An 18,401-nucleotide genomic window follows, 5' to 3' on the forward strand; every position below is an offset into this window, starting at 1 on the left:
ACCTTTTTGTACTATTTTGTTTGGTTTGTTGCTTTGTGATCTCTTCCAAAGCAAGAACTGGGCTGCAGAACAACTGCCCGCTTTTCCTGATTATTCTTTGCTTCATAGCAGTTAGACTATTCCACTCTCGAACAAACCTCAAAATCTGGCAGAAAATGAGAAAATCTTCCTTTGAAAGTGAGGCTACTTATAACATCGGAAAACTGATGTTTTACTCTACCTCCAAAATAGGCTGTTGAGTTTCACAATGTAAGGTTTTCTTCAATTTGATGCAGCTTTCATATCTTTATTGTGAACTATCTATGGCCAGTTCTGCAGAATTCTCTTTCAACCTAGAGACTCTCTAAAAGCACGTACGTGTCAGGACAGCCAGGACAAGTGCTCCACACACATAGGGACCAAAGGCAATAATGTGCTCACTGAGATCAAAGGAGGCCTGGCTATTGGAAGTAGTGGCCGAGGCAAAACTGGTCTTGGAGACAGCAGGCGTTGCAGCAGTGACAATGACAGTGACAGTGCCACATCCGAGAATCGCTTTGTACCCAACTACTTATCACAGGAAAATAGCCATCAATAAATCTGGGACATTTTCTATTAGAGTACCATTAATCTTACTTATTATTCAATTATACGTAACTGGCTATTTTCTGGGAACCTGAGAACAGGATTACATGATGCCAAAGAAAATAACGTGGCTACTTTTTCCTTCAAGACAGGTACAGCTGGCCCATGGGCAATGTCAGATTTCCACTCAAAGGGCAAAAAAAATGATCACTATTTTCTTGTAAAAAGTGGTACACTGCATGCTGGGTCAGTCCCCACACATGTTGACCCCTCTTAGCAGTGAAGGTAAATTGGCCTCAGTCGGAACTGAGGCCTCCCTGGCAGGTACTTGGCCTGCAGCCGCATGCTGGTGTTTCTGACAGTGAGGTGGGAGTTGCCCAGCACGGTCTTATCCCTGCTCTCAGGATTTGTCTTTATTAGAACTTAACCTTCAGAGATAAAATGTGATGCTGTCAGATACAACTATCACAGTTTTAATCCTGTGAATGAGAAATTAAATGATGTGCAGATGATTCTATCCACAGAAACAGCAGCTCTAGGTGCAATCGTTCGCCAAGGAAATGGGTTTCACACATTCTCAGCACCGGGGTAATGCATAGGCACTGCGACCAGTGACTGGATTCTGCAACAGGCCACAAAGTACTCTACTTTTATTAAACTCAAAATGGTCATTAAAATTACTCAAAACATTTCAATCTAAAACTAATTCACAGGACTCTTCTTACCAAGGAACGATTTTGTTTCAGCTGAAAGCTTGCTGGTAAATCCTCCCACAGGTCTAATTTTATATCCAAAGGAATGAAATTACAGTTCATCCGGTTTCCATCCTGATTATAGATTGAGAAGACATTATTAATCCATTTTGTCTGTGGGCACTAGTAATTATTTTAAAAGTAAAGCATTACATATGACATAACATCTCCAGTCTCCTCAAAGATAAACTGAGGTAGCACATTCTAGACAAGCCTGCACCCCAACATCTCCCTTGAAAGGATGCTGAGTGGAGGAGCAGGGCAGCCAGGCTCCCCCACCCCCTGAATGCCTCCCCTGCATTCACTGCTAGGGGTAAAAATATCACGCAGAGGGGTGTAGTCAGCTAAACACAAGGTTTAAAATGAAGTATTTGTTTTATAAAGGGGAAGAAGAATCTCTACATATAAAAATCTATTGTAGCATCACTAGTTGAACCCCACATTCTAATTCTCTCAGCCAAAAAGAAACGCTACAGCTCCTACTGGCACTTTGGCCAAAAACACACAAAAAGTAATTACGTGTAGCTTAAAAGTTTACATATAGACTTGTTATCCTAAACTTGAATTAGACCTGGACTTCTGACTGAAATGAATTGTTCTTTAGAGTTATACTGTTAATACAACACAGAATGCTAAAATATCCATAACTGCTCCTCATTTAAAGGGGTGTTCTTTTAGGCAATGAACTGGGTTTTTATTCAAATTTCTATTTCCAAATTTTACTTCAGCTCCTCTAAAGTAAAAAGGTAAGATTTCACCTCTACTGTAGCTATAAAAAGACCTGTTAACATTTCATCTGCTTAGTGTCTCAGGCTGAGAAAATTCACTGAATACTGTTTTGTGGTAAAGGCACATGTAAGTATTTAGAACAGTCATTAAAATGCACTTGAAACTATAAGAAACATGTCAAGAATGTGAGGTGGCCCATGCTACACAGGCTGGGTGGCAGACAGAAGATGGCTCAGTGAGGCTGTCACTGTATTTGGCCTGGCAGTGGGCGGACTCTACCCTCTACTGGGAGTTTTCAGTTTCTCCCCCATCTCTACCTAATGGGGGATATACACTAATCATATAATTTAGGATACAAACCTTTCACTGTACAAAGTAAAAAGTTTAAAGTGTTTAAGGGCTTCTGAATCCCTATGTTGTGCTCTGCCTGGTGTCTGACATTTGGCTTCTTGACGTTCAAGCCCATCTGGGGACCAGTTCCCTATTACTCTCCTGTGATAATCTGAGAAGCATAGCCTGGAGCTCTTTCCCCATGGGATGAGGGTGGCTCAGACACTCTAGATGAGCAGAGTGGTCCTTGGTGCTCCTCTCAGTTGTAGAAGCTCCACACGGTGGGCGAGGCTCAAGCCTTTTAGGGGAGCGCTGTTGGCTGCCTGGCTTTACTCTTGGTGTCCTTCTCTTGCCCATGGTCCCATGATAGAGGCTGTGAATTTATTATGGAGGCTGCTTGGGGATTCTGTATTCATGATCCTAGCCACCTCTTAATCTTCTAACAATCTCTTCTAATTTTCAGTTAGAACTGAAAATCATTACAGGGTACACTATCTATATCTATACTTGGTGTAGTAGAAAACATGTAACTGAGTTTGGGCAACTCCAACATAAGTTGTTTTAAAAAAGGCATTCTCTCAATAGGATGTCCCATGAGTTTGAAAAGCTGCAAATAGCATTTTAGTACAAAGATTAAAAATTTGAAACCATAGAGGGAGAGGGGAGGTAGATGGGATAAAAAAATGGTCAAATATTTGATGACAGAAGGAAATTTAACTTTGGGTTAAAGTGTTGTACACTCGAAACTTATTTGATTTTATTAACCAATGTCACCCCAATCAATTCAATAAAAAACATTTTTCAAAAAATTTTTTGAAACTGTAGATCATACAAATGCATTTGTAATCTCAGCAAATTTTTCCTTGAATATTCACACTAGTTTACATAGGCTAAAGATTCTCACATGGTCCCCAAGATCCTTTTAGGGGATCCACAAAGTCAAAAGTATTTCTGTAATAATAGTAAAACATTATTTGTCTTTTTTTATTCTTATTCTGTCATGACTGTACAGTGACATGGAGAGGCAGATAGAAGAATCCCAATGTCTTCTATTAAGACTTTAGAGAAAATTGCTAAAAATGTAAATATTTACTAAATATTATTTTTGTTTTGGAAAATATAATTTTTCATTAAAATATGCTATTGATACAAATATGTAGATTTACATTATTGCTACTCTTAAATAATTAAATGAATATTTTCCATTTTAATTTCACATTTTCCATTAAATATGAATAGAGCTACATAAAAAAAAGTTTGTTGGGGTCCTCAACAAGTTTTAGGAGTGCAAAGAGGTCCTGAGTTGAAAAAGTTTGAGCACCACTAACCTAGGCTATGGCAGGAATCTGAGCAATCTATTGTTAAATCTTTATAGAGTTTGATGAACATGATGGGCAGGCTGAGGCTTCTATAAAGATGCTACTTCTGCTGCTGTTACATGATCAGTGTAGGAGCTAACATTTAATGAGAGTTCATTATGGCTAGGGACTATGCTAAGTGCTTTACAGGAATTAGCTCATTTTATCTTTACAACGACACCTCTCTACATTCTACAGCTGAGAAATTGAGGCACCAGGCAGTTAAGTGATGTGTCCGAGATTCCACAGTTAGTAACAGATTTGAGCCGAGGCCCTCTAGCCCCAAAGTCACTGCTCTTAGCCACTTGGCTGTTTTGCCTCTTTGGTTCAACATAAGAATTTGAGAATTAGGTTTAAGGAGAAAAGGAACTAGATGGCAATGTCTTTGCTAACACAATTAAATATCTCCATCGAAATATAAATAAACGAAGCCTTTTGTATGTTTCAAGCTACAGAATCCACATGATGCTTACCTTAGTATAGAGGTGAATCCGGTCAGTATTCTTACTTGCACAAAATGTTAAGGTATCATACACTGGCAGAGTGTCTGAACTCTTCAACTGTTCTAATAAAGACGATAAAAGAAAGCCTCTTTCTAAAATAGCTTATTTTAATCTTATGCAGATAAGAATGATGAAATAGCTATATCAAATATATCAACATATGTGACAAAGAACACGTGTCTGGGTTTGAAATAAGACTTTCACGGTAGGCCATCTAAGGACATATTGGTTCGTATAGGTACCAGTTGCTTTGCGCTTTTGCTAATGACTCAAAAAGAAACAAACAAATTTAGAATTAGCTGAGAAGATACAAGTTAGTTAGGTATAAGGGACAATCTGCTGCCACCAAGAATTAAGGAGTCTAGAATCTAGACTTTTGCTAGAGTGGAGTAAAGCTGAGACTGAATGAGCACCCTTTTGATTATCAGCAGCAATACAGCTATGTCGACGGCTACGTAGGTGCCTCTCAATCACAAAAGGAAGTGAGTTGGTGAGCGTCTTTTCTGATAATCTCTTTTCATTTATTCCCTTCTCAGTTCCACTGACCAATATATTCTGCAGGAATGATAACGCAGGTCTAAATAATAATTATAGTTAACACTTACCAAGTACTTACAATGTGCCAGGCACTGGTCTAAGTACACGTTAACACCTCTCAAAAATTAGTGCGTTGTACAGAGGAGGAAACTGAGGCACATTAACTTGCCTGAGGCCACACCATTAGTAAGAAGACCTAAGCCCAGTAATCTAGAGCCCGTACTAGTCACTTCCACCATCATTCCTAAGTGACCTTTTAAAGTATTTTCCCAAATCTAGAAGTCTATGATTCGCTTGCCATTCTATTTGGCAATGTCAGAGTATTTTTATTTTTCTAACCAAGACACTGGTCACTTTACAAACGTGGTTTGTGAATTATTCCCATATTTCACAAGTTCAAAAATGTACATTTTCCCCACACGTTAACATCTCTGAAACTGGAATGTCCTACGGTCAATAACTGTGGCATTTTACAGTCATTGTTGGCCAGGTGGTGGTTGCGAAATAGTTGTCACTGAGTGACCACGCACGAGCTGTCATACAAGAACACTGTTGTTACTTCGACACTACACTAGAGGTCCATGCAGTATTGTTACTGCGTGTGTTGAGTTTAATTACCTTTAAAATAGTTTCAAAATGTTTCACTATGATTTGATATTGAAATGTTATCACGTATACAAAAAAATAAATACAAAAACAAAATTGGATACAGACCAGGAGAGCATAAATTGACATTAAAGAAGCAAATGTGTATCACTGGAGGAATAATCAAAATTGTTTATATTCTTGCAAGTGAATAACCAAGTGCTTCATGGGACCTAAGAAAAGGAGATCCATGCAAGTAGAGGAAGCTGCCTAACATTTGGGTACTGAGATGTGCAAAAGGGTTGCCTATTACATGCCAAACTGCAGGCAGGAGAAAATGCCAAATCCCTCAGAACAAATGAAAGAAATATCGAAGCAACAGAGGGCGGTATGACACGGTCTAGGCTATCATTAAGATATTGTGTCGTATTTTAATTGACAGAGTTTTTTCTATCTCAATGTATATAAAATAAATGCATCTCATAATCATTGTGTCTTCAGTTTTGAAGAACTATGGTTGATGCACTAATGCATAAAGATCAGAAGTTATTCTTCAATAAAAAGCATTAAAGGAACAATTCCAAATCAGCTGATAGGTATTCTTGGTAGCTACTAGCTATACTGGGGAACACATTTCTCCTTTCTTTGTTTCCATGAATGATAATTTAATGTTTCGAGTGTACAGACGATGTCTTTTGAAGATAAAGCCACCCTTCTGGAACCCCAGAATTCCAAAAATACAGTTCCAGTATAGTACATACAACTCTAATTCTAAAAAAGCATAGGTTGGTAGAATAAACATTTTAACATTAATGTGCCTCCTCTGTCTTTATTCTGTTTGTTTTTTTTTTGGAAATCCATGTTAGTGGGGAGAAGGGAAGCATATAACTTGTATGGAGTTTTTAGTTCAGAGATCTGAGAAGTCAAATAAAGGAAGAGGGGATACACAGGTGCACGGGCAAATGCTGGCATTGTCTGGAATGGATGAGGCAAATTTCCCTGGCAGAACAGAATTTCTATAAGTCTAGTGAGTTTTGAAAAATATTCGTAAGTAAAGCTAATATACGTCTTGATCAAGGGACCAATTTACAACAAACAAGCCGGTATTTCCTTGCCACAGATGAAGAGGCTCATGGCCCAGTTGATGACAACTGCCAGCTGTTAATTCCAAGTGTGATGCTTAGTGCACTGAGCCGTATGCTGTCGGACAAGAGCCTCATCAGCACTTGGGGGATTGTCACAGCGGGAACCAGGAAACTAGAGACATAAATGGTATGCTCCACCTGAGTCTAAACTGTCTCCTTAAAGGCCGTTAAGATAAACAGACCTAAACAAGATCCATTCCAAGATATTCTTTGGGAAGACCTTGAGGAACTAAAGGAAATAGAAGGCTGAGGGAAGAAGAAAGGAGGATGCCCTGAGCTCAAGAATTCTTAAATGAACATTTTATTTTAAAGCTTTGAGTCTGACTCCAAACTCGCTCTCTCTGTTTAAAAGCAACTAATTTGGAAGAAAAACTACAACAGTCCCTCCAAGCAATTTTTAGGTTGTTATAATAAGAACATCAATCTGTGGGTTACCATGGTCACTAAATGAGTAACAAAGAAAATAATCCAAAATTACTCACACTCTCTTGACAGCTGGCCCATAAAGATAGTGATATACGGCATATAGACTGATATCTGCCAACCATCACAGTGCTAAATAATGAATCGAGTCAACCAAAAGGTAAATAAATCCAAAATACTACATCGTTGGCTCCAAACACAATCATGATTCATACAGTCTTTCTTTAAAATTAAAATGTAATTAATATAAAAAATTATACTAATCTCAGGTGTGCAACATAATTGTTCAACATTTATATACTTAACAGAGTGACCGCTAAATTCATATAGTCTTGAAATTATATTCCTTAAAAACATTTTCTTAAAAAAAAACCCCAAACCCTAAATTTAAAATATGCCAATTAATTGTAGATATTTTAAAGAAATACTTGTGTGAAGGATTAATGATCTGCTAAGTGGCTGTTAATAAACTGTCAATCTTACTATTTGGTCCAAAAGAACCTCCCAAATAATCAAAACCATCCCTTCACTGTGTGAATGGGCCAGGCTTAGATGAGGCTGGGCAAGAGGCCTGGGGTAGCACATATAGCTATGCATTTCTTCTGCTTTGTGTGTGATGTCTGAATGCCAACAGCTTTCCCTTTCCAGCTACCTGATGTGTAAGTATGTGGTTAGAAATGGTTGTTATTTTTTTTTTTTTTAAATAAATGGGAATACAAGGAACCCAGAAGCAGATAGTAATCACAAATCCACTAAGAGTATTATGTGTCTAAGCATATGGTTATTATTTGGTCGCTGGAAATGGGAGTAAGACTTACCATCGCTTGGCTGGGGTGTGAGTCCATCTTCATTCTTGACTTCTGATGCTTCTTCCTTACTCTCAGCCAACAGTTCAGGTTCTGAATGTGCAAGGACTTGTTTTTCACAATCAGAACTAGTCCAAACTTTTTTGGAGGTGTCTTTCTGAGAATCATCTTTTTCATTTTGGCTTTTATCCTGGATATAGTTGAGGCTATCTATTTGTAGAATTATAAAAAATCAAACAAACAATTTACACATACATTTAGATAAGTTATACTTACCCTAAATCCAGCTTAAAAAGGAAAGTTAAAAAAAGGTTATAGCTAGGTCTTATAAAAAGAAAGTTAACAACGTCTGCTCATTCTTTGGAAACATTTATTGGGAGTTACTCAACGCCAAGAACTACCCTAGGTGCTGGAGGGGAAGCAAGGAACAAGACAGATAAGTCTCTGCTTCCTGGAGATTCTATTCTAAGTGGCAGATATAGACAATAAAGAGGTGAACGAACAAACAAATAAGGTCTTTTCGAATAAAGAGAATAAAAGAGGGTTTTATGAGTAAGGGGGATGGGACAAGACCAAGCTCTTGGAGGAGTCCCATTTGAGCTGAAAGTTGTTCATGAATCTAGGAAGCCTGGCCCCAGGGCCTGTATTCTTGGATTAGATTCTAAATGTAACTAGAAGCTACTAGATGGTTTTAGGCAAAGGAATACACTCGCCTAAGTTTTTAAAGAATCACGCTGGCTGCTGTACAGAGAAGAGCCACAAGGGAGAATAGGAGGGAGGCTACTTAGGTCTGGGAGAGAGAAAATGGTGGTTTCTGGAGGGGTAGTAGCAATAAAGATAAAGTGGCTAAAATCAAGATATATTTTGGAGGTTACACCAGTAGAACATGACGGATCAAGTGTGGGAGAAGTGAAAGGAATCAAGGATGCTGCCTAAATTTTTAGCACAATGTCAAGAACATAGGAAAAGAGATTTGGGTGTTGGTGGTGAATCAAGAATTCTATCTTGGATGTGTTAAGCTTGAGGTACCCATTAGACAACATGCAGTCTGAATTCAAGTGAGAGATATAAGTCTGGGCATATGAACTGTGTTATGTCAAGTATAAACTATAGATATAAGAACAAAGCACAAGAGAAGTGTCACATATTGACAAATATTAGTGTTCAAGGTATACTATACCAAATTTTATCTAATGTACTGGAGCCTCCCTTAGCAACCTTTACAGGACCATAATTTCCTAATATTGTTCCCTTAATTTTCTTGATTCTACCGTTTCCTCAAAGTGTTATATGGCAGGCACTGACTTAAAAATTGAGATGGATTAGAATTCATTCTGCTTTTCAGCTTTTGGGGTACATCCAATTTAAGGTTGGAAATCACTGTGCCAAACTAATATTAATCTAATAATTACAACTTTTATAATACTATCACTGTTACTCAGAATATATATTTCTCTTTAATCTGACTGTTTCATATTCACAAAAGGTATTGTTTTTCTTTAGGTTGCTTGGAAGTGTGCTTATTAATCAAGAGTCTGGAAACTTTCTCTGCAGCTCTCGGTATCACAAAGAAAATAAGAACTCTAAAACTCTATTAAACTATAATTTCTGTTGCTAAATCGCTCAACTTATATACTTAACGTGAACTGACATAATTTCATAGTCATGAGATACTTTATTTTTATTGCATATAGCAGTTGGAAATTGAATGAGATAATGCAAATTGTGTGAGAGAGTATATGGAATAAGCTTGTGGTTCCCATTTAGTTCAGAGAGACAACAGGTGTCCGCGTTACAAATATAACCACCCAGATGGCAGACTTGTCAGTTTTGGTAGGAACACCCAGAAGTGAAAGAGGAAAGACTCAGCTACTGATTACATTTTCTTTCACATCAAAACTAAGGCAGAGGGAAGCAAGGCAGGCAGGCAGGAACAGCAGTATCAGAGCTTAGATCTTAGCTGAGTCTTTGTTAACGTCAATGCTCCAAAGAATTCACATACGATGGAAAAGTAGATATGTATAATTATTACCATTGATAAAATAGAACAATTTCTTCCATTTTCCAAAACTGTCAACTTGGCATTTTGAGTTACTATAAAAATGGTCTCTAAAACCGGAGAATTGGAAACAGAAGGAATACTAATGATCTTTTTCTTAAGATGACCACAGGTATTAAAAATTGTTTCAAAAAAACCATCAGAAAATGGCAACTTATGCTGTAAAAATTACTCTGAAGTATGTTTATGAGTTCTACTTTTAAAATAGCATGTTTTGGAAAAGAATAAACTCATAAAATAGATACCAAATTGGTCCTTAAGAGATTTATAAAGGAATTTTTATGATTTGTCATGCAAAAAACATGACACAGTGTATATTTTACTAAGCAAAGAAGCTACACTGGATTATTTGATTATCTGAACAAAAATAATCTATAATTTCTTAAAAAACAAGTATTATCTACAGAGTAAAGAAAACAGCAGGTCTATGACTATAAGGCATATTTGCTGCCATAGCAACGGAGCTTCTATTCCTGCCCACTGAATTCACATCCTGCTGGCATTAATCAGAAATGTCCATTTGTGCCAAATTAACGCCATGTCACAGATGCTGAGGGATATACATTCTTGACAGAACTGGGAGCCTTTCACATTCCACAAGGGGATTAATTCAATTCGCTGTGTGAAGAGCTTACTCTAACTTAAAAGCTAAAGTCAGTGATGAGTCACATTAACCTCTGATAATAGCAGTTGTCTCTAAAAGCACAGGTTACCTGAAGACACCACTGTCAGCCCCCTCTGTGTACTCACCAGCACTGCCTTGAGGATTCTCACACATTTCACAATAAGGTAACATGGAGCTATTGATATAGGTGCAGAAGCCACACTGCCAACTCTTTCCAGGAAAGGGAGGGCTGGTTGCCGGGGCTAGAGCTTGGGTTTGCCTGGGCCCGGATGGTTTCTCCTGTGGGAGACTGCAGTGGTCATCGGTGGTGACTGACTTCAATCTTTTAGCCTCAGGTTCAAAACTGTTTTCGTAATCAATGATACCTCTTATAGATATTTTCCCAGGGTCTGCTGGTGCTACAGTATTTTTCTCCTGGAATGTCTTTGGTTCATCACAGGAGGTCACCAATTGACTTTTCTTGGGTTTTGGTAAAAAGAATGATCGAATATCATGCTGTTTTTCTTTTTCAAACTAGGAAAAACAAAGAGTTATTAAGAAGCAATCTAACATGTTCTTCCTAAATGAAAAAGCTTAACAAACTATTTTCATTAACTCTATCTTTTATCTTTTGAATACCTTGTTGGGAAATAAATGGGCTATAACTCCTCATATACATGCAGATGCAGAACACCATTAACACATCCACGCACTTCCCATGCCTAACTTTTTTTTAGCGCTTGTGATATGCCAAGCACTTTACATATATTAAGTCATTTAATCCTCATGCCAGCTCTGTGAGGCAGGTACTATTATTCTTCCTATATTTCAGATAAGGACACTAAAGCTTTAGAGAGGTGAGTTAACTTGGTTCTAGAATAGACTTGATAAACTATCTGCTCTAGATGTACGTTAGGGAAAGGAGGCAACTATGTGTTTAAATATTTCAGGTCAATCAAGAACTTAGAAAAATGTTTTCACGCCCAAACTATAAACACAATGTTCATAAACAATGTTTCTTACACTAAAATGTTTGTTTGTTTTTTTTGACTAGGGAGCATTTTTCAAATAGCACTAAAGTCATTAATTAGAACAGCTTCTTTAATGGACACATGATGATAATTATCTTGTTTTTAAGAAATATGTTTCTCTTTTCTAACAACAGCTACATAATTATCTCAGTTTTTTAAAAAAATCTTCTTTTCAATGTCTAAATCTCAACTTCTTAATTAGAGAAAGTAGGATACCTATCTCCACAACTGATTAGCTAGCAGTTAAGGGAAGTTAAAGGAGTTGATTTTAGAGAAGTCCTGCTAGGGCCTGAATTGGGTGCCACGGTGAACACACACCGCAGCAGACTGCATTTCCAAAAATGGCCACACCAATTTTTATCTCATTCCACATGTTCTTCTTACAGTGTGACAATGACATACCTACATGTAGAGGCGGGGTCTGTGTTCCTCTCAGTTGAACCTGGGCGGACCTTTGTAACTGTCTCAATCAACAGGATGCAGTGAGAGTGATGCTATGTGACTTCTGAGGCTAGGTCATTGAAGGTAATACTGGCTGCTGGCACTCTGTCTCTCTCTTTCTCTATCTTGGGATACTTTCTTTTGAAGCCTAGCCATCATAATGTGGAAAAGCCCAGGCCACATGGAGAAACCATGTGTCGATGTTCAAGCTGACAACCCCAGTAGGCTGCCAGGTTACGGCCATCGAATGCCAGACATATGAGTGAATGAGCCTTCAGATGTTTCCAGATCCCAGCCTTGGGGTCTTCTAGCAAAGGCCTCAGTCATCGTGGAGCAAAGATGTGTAATGTCCATAATACTCTGGCTGAATTACTCACCCACAGAAGCCATAAGGAATAATACATGACTGTTGTTATTTGAAGACAGTAAATTTGGGGGTAATTTGTTATGCTACAATAGATAACAAGGACAGAAACTCCAGATAATGATAGCAAATTATCATATATTGTAAAGAGATATTTTACATGATAAATCTAATCCGCACTTCTTAGTGCTGCATAAGAAAGAAAGATTTAGCAAATTCACAGAGACAAAAGGATTGGTGGTTGGAGGGTGGTTAGAAAGGGAAATGAGGAGTTATTGCTAAATGATACAGATTCTTTTGGGGGTAATGAAAATTTTTGAAAATAATGGTGATGGTTACACAAAATTGTTAATATAATATTAAGTGGCATTACCTCTGAAATCTATACTTTAAAATGGTTAAAATGGCAAATATTATGATTATATGTATATTCATCAATTTTTAATCCTTCCCCTGCCAAAAAAAAAAAAAAAGGATGGCAGGAAGGAAGTGAGGGAAGAAGAAAGATTTAGGCTGTTTCCATATTAGTAAAATTAAAATTTTATTTATAGGAAAAAAACCACCCCCAATAATGTAAAACTTTTATTTTATATGGTTATTTATGTATTCTTATATACTATAAAAAGTTATTTAATTAGTTGTGAAAGTTACAAAATTAAGATAAAAATAAAGAATGAAATCATTAACCACAGACAAGATTTTTAAAACAATGCACAAAGGAAATTCTAAGAAAAGGGTAGAGAAAAGCAGAGAGATTAGTAGAGTTTGGTGTTAAAAAAGGTAACAAAGAAACAAAGGCAGTTAAATATTTAAAGAAGATGTTCTATTCCATATACTAGGACTGCAAAGAGGGCTTGCAGGATTTTGAAAAATGTTTAGCAAATGTTCAGCAAACATGAATAACGTCTTTCAGCTATTTATAGTTACATGATGATGATTTTAAAATAGAGGTCAACTCTCTGAGTTCTTGCACGTCTGGAAATTAGCTGATTTCATCCTAACTCTTAGTATTTTCATTGGACATATAATTCTCAGATCATTCAAGATATTGCCCTATTTCTTCCAACATCCGATGATGCTGATGATGTTCATTCATAGGCTGCAAGCTTCTTTGTTTTAGAGGCTTTCCGGACCTGAAAATTTTTTTATCCCTGGTATTCTAAAATTTCATAATGATCTATATTTATATATCTATATCGGTATCATCTATATCTATGTGCCTTCTGCTCAGCACCCAGGACGCCCTAATTTTGAATAGCATTATATTGAGGTCTTGGACATTTCTATTATTCTTTGATAGCGTCTTCCTATTTCTCTTCCTTTTCTCTTCCCTCTTTTTCTGGAATTCCTGTTAGCAGAATGTAGGACCTAGACATTTACATCTTTTATTTTCGTATTTTCCTCCTTTTGGTCTTTTTACCCTCTAAACTCTTGTAGTTTACCTCTATTTTATTTTTCAACCCTTCTGTAGAATTATTTTATTTTGCCAGTCATGTTTTTAACATCTAAAAGTTCCTTATGTTCCCTGTTCCTTTTTCCTAGTATTCTGATTTTATTTATACTTGCAAGGTCATCTCAAATCCGAGGCTATTATGAGTTTTTAAAAAAGTTATTCTTAGAGTCAATTTTTGTACTATTGTTGTTTATTTTTGTTCACCTTTTTTATGCTACAGTTTTCCTCCTCAAATGTCCAAAAACCTTGGTTGTCCCTCATATATAAGAATAAGGAAGAGGAGGGTTGCCTGGGATCTCAGGACTCCTGGGGCTTGCGAGGACACACTGATTAAATGTGAGGTATGAGGAAGATGACAGGGCCCAGAGAGACCCTCAGACTCCTAAACTGATAACTTATAACATTGTAGGGAAGATATTTTCAGTTAATATAATAGAAAATACAATAGACGGGCTCATTAGAAGGCAAAAAAAGAAGAGTTATGGAAGTAAATTCACTTTTAGACATGTGTGAGGACTGCTGGGTACTAGGAAGGAAGGGTTAGTTATAGGAAGCAGGTCTGGAGTTCAAGAGGAAGCGATAACTGGATTTACCCACCTGGAACCACCGATGTATAGAAGTGGTTAAAATCATAGGATTGAATAACATGATACATGGAGGGAGGGGAAGTGAGAAAAGGTGAAAGTCAAGCGTAGAAAGCAGAGTAATAATATTACGAGTGGAATGAGAAAAAGATACCCAAGAAGGAAACACAAAAGGAACAGTAAGGAAGGTAGAAAAATCAGGAGAGCAGTGGCTTTAGTGTGTATGTATTTTGGTTTTCTACTCATTATACTAGGTGGGTACTTTCCATCAGAAAAACTAGAAAACCTCATGTCCTTCAGTTCTGGGAAGTTTTCTTATATTATTTTTTCTCCCTCTGTTTTTTTTCTGTCTTCCTAATGTATGAAAGTCTTATTAGGCAAAAAACTTCTGAATGAATCAGTTGATTTTCTTCACTTTTCTCATATTTTTCCATGTCTATTTGTTCTATTTTCTGTGTGATGTCATTATTTTTCTTTCCATCCTTGTTGAATTATTATTTTCTGATACACAGGTTCAATTTCTAAGGGCTTTTTCTTGTTTGCTGCTTTTTCCCTTTCCTTGTTCTTGTTTCACAGATACAATATTTTCTTTACTTCTCCGTGGATATTAATGATAGCATATTTTTTTAAAGTTTTCTTCAGCTCATTACATTGTCCCTATGTCTTTTGTGTCCCATTCTTGGCTTACATGATTGCTTTGGTTTCTGCTTTTCAAGTGATAGGCTTTCCTCCATGCCTGGTGGCCTTTCCTATCCATTCGTATTTAAGAACAAGACACTAAAATGCCATTGGAAGTTCCATGTAGGGAACTTCACTGAAGGTCATCAGTTTGTCAGGGGATCCTTTTCATGGTCCAATCAGTTTTTCCAGAACGGGGTTCTCCAAGCCTAGAGGATACTATGCTGGCTACCACTTGGGACCTGCTCAGGAGAAGGGTGCTAACAATTTCACTATTAATTAATGGGTCTTTCACTTAATATGCTTGATTAGAATTTATTGCTCCCTCAACCAGCTCTCATCCTAGATACACTTTTTAAAAATTAAATTCATAGGGGTAACATTGATTAACAACATTATATAAGTTTCAGGTGTACAATTCTGTAACACATCATCAGTACATTGTGTTGTGTGCTCACCACCCAAAGTCTACTTTCCTTTTGTCACTGTGTATTTGATCCCCTTTACTAAACCTCTCCATCATCCCCCCAGCCTGACCTTTCACCTCTGATGACCACCTAAGTGTTGTTAATCAATGATTGGATAAAGAAGATGTCATATATATAAAGGAATACCACTCAGCAATAAAAAAGGATAAAATACTGCCATTTGCAACAACATGAATAGATCTTAAGATTATGCTAAGTGAAATAAGTCAGATAGAAAAAGACAAGAACCATATGATTTCACTCATATGTAGGATATAAAACAGAAAGCAACAAATGAACAAACAAACAGAAAAGACAAACTCATAGATACAGACAACAATGTGGTGGTTGCCCAGATACACTTTTAAAGACGTTTTTAAAGAGTAAATAAAACAGCTAAATAAATAAACAAAATATAAAAAATATAAAATACAAAAAATAAAATATACAATAACAGGTCATTGTCACTACACTAAATAATGTTTAAATAATATCAGTAATTTTTGTCCCATTCTACATTTTAAATAATTTGTTTCTTTAAAAACATTTAATCTCTACATCTCCTCACCAAAAATAAAGCAAAAGAAAACTTTCAGATTTATTTATAAAAAAGCAATCCTCCCAATAATACAAACAAAAACCTAAAGAATCATTCAAAAAAAAATCCTCAGGACCTTAAATATCAGCTTTTACAGTTGACTTCTTTAATTAAGCTATTTTAAAAAGAACTTCTTTTACTATTTAAACAATGACTAATTTTGAAAATTATCATTTGAGAAATTCTTAATAAGTGCCAGAGGCAGGTTGAGAGTAAAGGTTAGCAGTGGCTGACAGTAATCAGAGATTGATGCATACCTCTGCCATTATGAGGGTTGACTTACAGTGCCTGTGTCATCAGTGTAGGTGCTATTTTGAAACCACAGCTGCTTGGGTAATAATAAATTGAGACTTAAGCACGTAAAATCCAGAAAAGAAGTTGGTAGGTGGAAAGGGAATCATTTTATATCATTTCAGGAACCAATGGACATACGTGGAGCATAATTTTAGAAAGAGGAGAGGACAAGATTAATCTGTAGCAATGACGTTAGCTAATGTTATGATGGCTAAACTGGACGATGATGGATGTGGTTATAGGTATTAAAACTTTACAAGTTAGTGCCCTGGCCACGGGGCTGCCAGAAGCTGTGAGGCATTAACAGGAATAAAGATTTCCTCTGAGATAATAAACAATTAGAAACCTGATCCATATTATCAATTGTTTTCTGAGTGTAACCTCTGAGCAGTCAAGCAGGAAGTTGGTTGATGTGGTTTCTTTGACACTAAGCAGCTATGACTGATAGAAAAACAGGTGAGAAAATCTCTTTGACACATCCTAACACTAATTATACGTGTTAGATGGGAACAGAGAAGAGTCACAGGTTTACTGAATACAAGTTCTTGACTTGAGATTCATGGGCTTCTCACAAGGTCCTGGACAGCCTTCTGGGAGACCGAAAAACCTCCTGAAATAGATTATAAAATGCTGTCTGTATTATATGTGCATTTTTGAAAAGCAGTTCTTTACTCTCTCCAGAGTCTCAAAGAAATTCAGGACCCAACAGAGGTTAAGAGCCATTGGATTAGAATAAACTATTTGAAGATGTACATGTGGTTGGAGTAGCTCCATTTCTTTTCTTAATTTTCAAGAGGTAGAGAGAGAAGACTGAGGGCTCATATGTAAATGTTCATATGGGTGGTGAACTAACTCTTTTTAAGGAAGAAACAAATATATACAATCTTTTAGACACTTAATGAGAATCCCTCTAGCTTCTCTAAAATGATAATTAAAAAAAAAAAAAAAAACAAATAATACCAAAACAGAGTAACTTCTGTGCAGGCATGAAACATGTTTGCTTAGCCCATTTGTCTGTCACTGAACCTGGACTCTGAACAGCTTCTCGCAAGAGAGCAAATGACATGAGAGTACTCATACAATCAAAAAGAGGGAAACTATTGATGAGGTGAGCAGAAGAAAGTGCATGGATTATAATGGCTAGGGAATTCTAGAAGACATTACTATGCTGGCAGGACTCAAAGGGGTTATGGCAAGTAGGTCAGCCTAAAACAAAGGACACTATCCGTGATGTTTTGAGACAGGAATATATCATTATCAGCTCTTCATGGAGATTCCGACAGGTGTTTGGGACATGTCTGCTTAATAAAAGAAGGAAGTGACCTTTAACAAGACTTAGAGACATAGAAACTGAACAAGAATGTGAAATTCCTATATCTGTAGATGCTTGTAATTACTCTGCTTTTGATCTTCTTTAAATTAATTTTTTAAAGTGAATGTGGATCCACTGATTACAGCATCTGAGAAAAAAGCCATAAGAAATAATCATAAATAAAATCCTCCCCAAATGAACACATTTTGGAAAAATATTAGATATATCAATAATATGACTTTCTGAAGGAGCAAGCTTTAATAACCTCACCAAAATAGAGCAGAATCCTCAAGTTATAACAGCCATACTGATAGTTAAATATTCAGCACCCATACTGTTCTGGCAGGTATACATTTGAAAAATAACTGACTTTATTAATGTTACCAGCATTTGTCAGTGGTAAAGATAAGCAGGAACACAGAAAGACAAAATATTTTTGTGGCCTAGGAAAGCTTTGTTACTTCATAGCAAGATAAAGCTAAGGAGTCTTTTGTCTTTTGTAACTACATTCTTGCCTTTAGAATAGACATTATAGTAACAAATAACTGACAAATGTACTAAGTCATCATGACTGTCCTTGTAAAAAAATAACTATATTAAGTGATCCTTCTAATATGTGATAAATAAGAAACAAATGTAAGTTTTTCTAAATAGGAGGAGTGATCTAAGCTTACAGTAATTTTTATCAAAAGGCTCTGAGGGAAAATATAGGTAAGTTAAAATGCCCATGTCATAAGCAAGGTGGAAAATGGAAGAACACATTCCTCTCTTCAGTTAGACTGCG

At 36.6% G+C, this 18,401-nt stretch overlaps 1 protein-coding gene across 6 annotated transcripts in view; it reads right to left on the reverse strand.

The window, feature by feature from the left end:
- ZRANB3 (zinc finger RANBP2-type containing 3) overlaps positions 1-18,401 on the reverse strand; it is a 279,275-nt gene that overhangs the window by 95,850 nt on the left and 165,024 nt on the right. For all 6 annotated transcript variants that reach the window (XM_039874536.1, XM_039874537.1, XM_039874538.1 and 3 more), the window contains exons 13-17: positions 10,542-10,929; positions 7,745-7,942; positions 4,207-4,298; positions 1,290-1,391; positions 3-145 (exon numbers count right to left, since the gene is read on the reverse strand). In XM_039874536.1, the coding sequence (XP_039730470.1) occupies positions 3-145; positions 1,290-1,391; positions 4,207-4,298; positions 7,745-7,942; positions 10,542-10,929 (923 nt within the window). The remainder of the gene's footprint in view (positions 1-2; positions 146-1,289; positions 1,392-4,206; positions 4,299-7,744; positions 7,943-10,541; positions 10,930-18,401) is intronic.

This window comes from Pteropus medius, unplaced genomic scaffold (assembly GCF_902729225.1).
Source record: "Pteropus medius unplaced genomic scaffold, Ma_sr-lr_union100, whole genome shotgun sequence".
In the NCBI taxonomy this organism is placed as follows: domain Eukaryota; kingdom Metazoa; phylum Chordata; class Mammalia; order Chiroptera; family Pteropodidae; genus Pteropus; species Pteropus medius.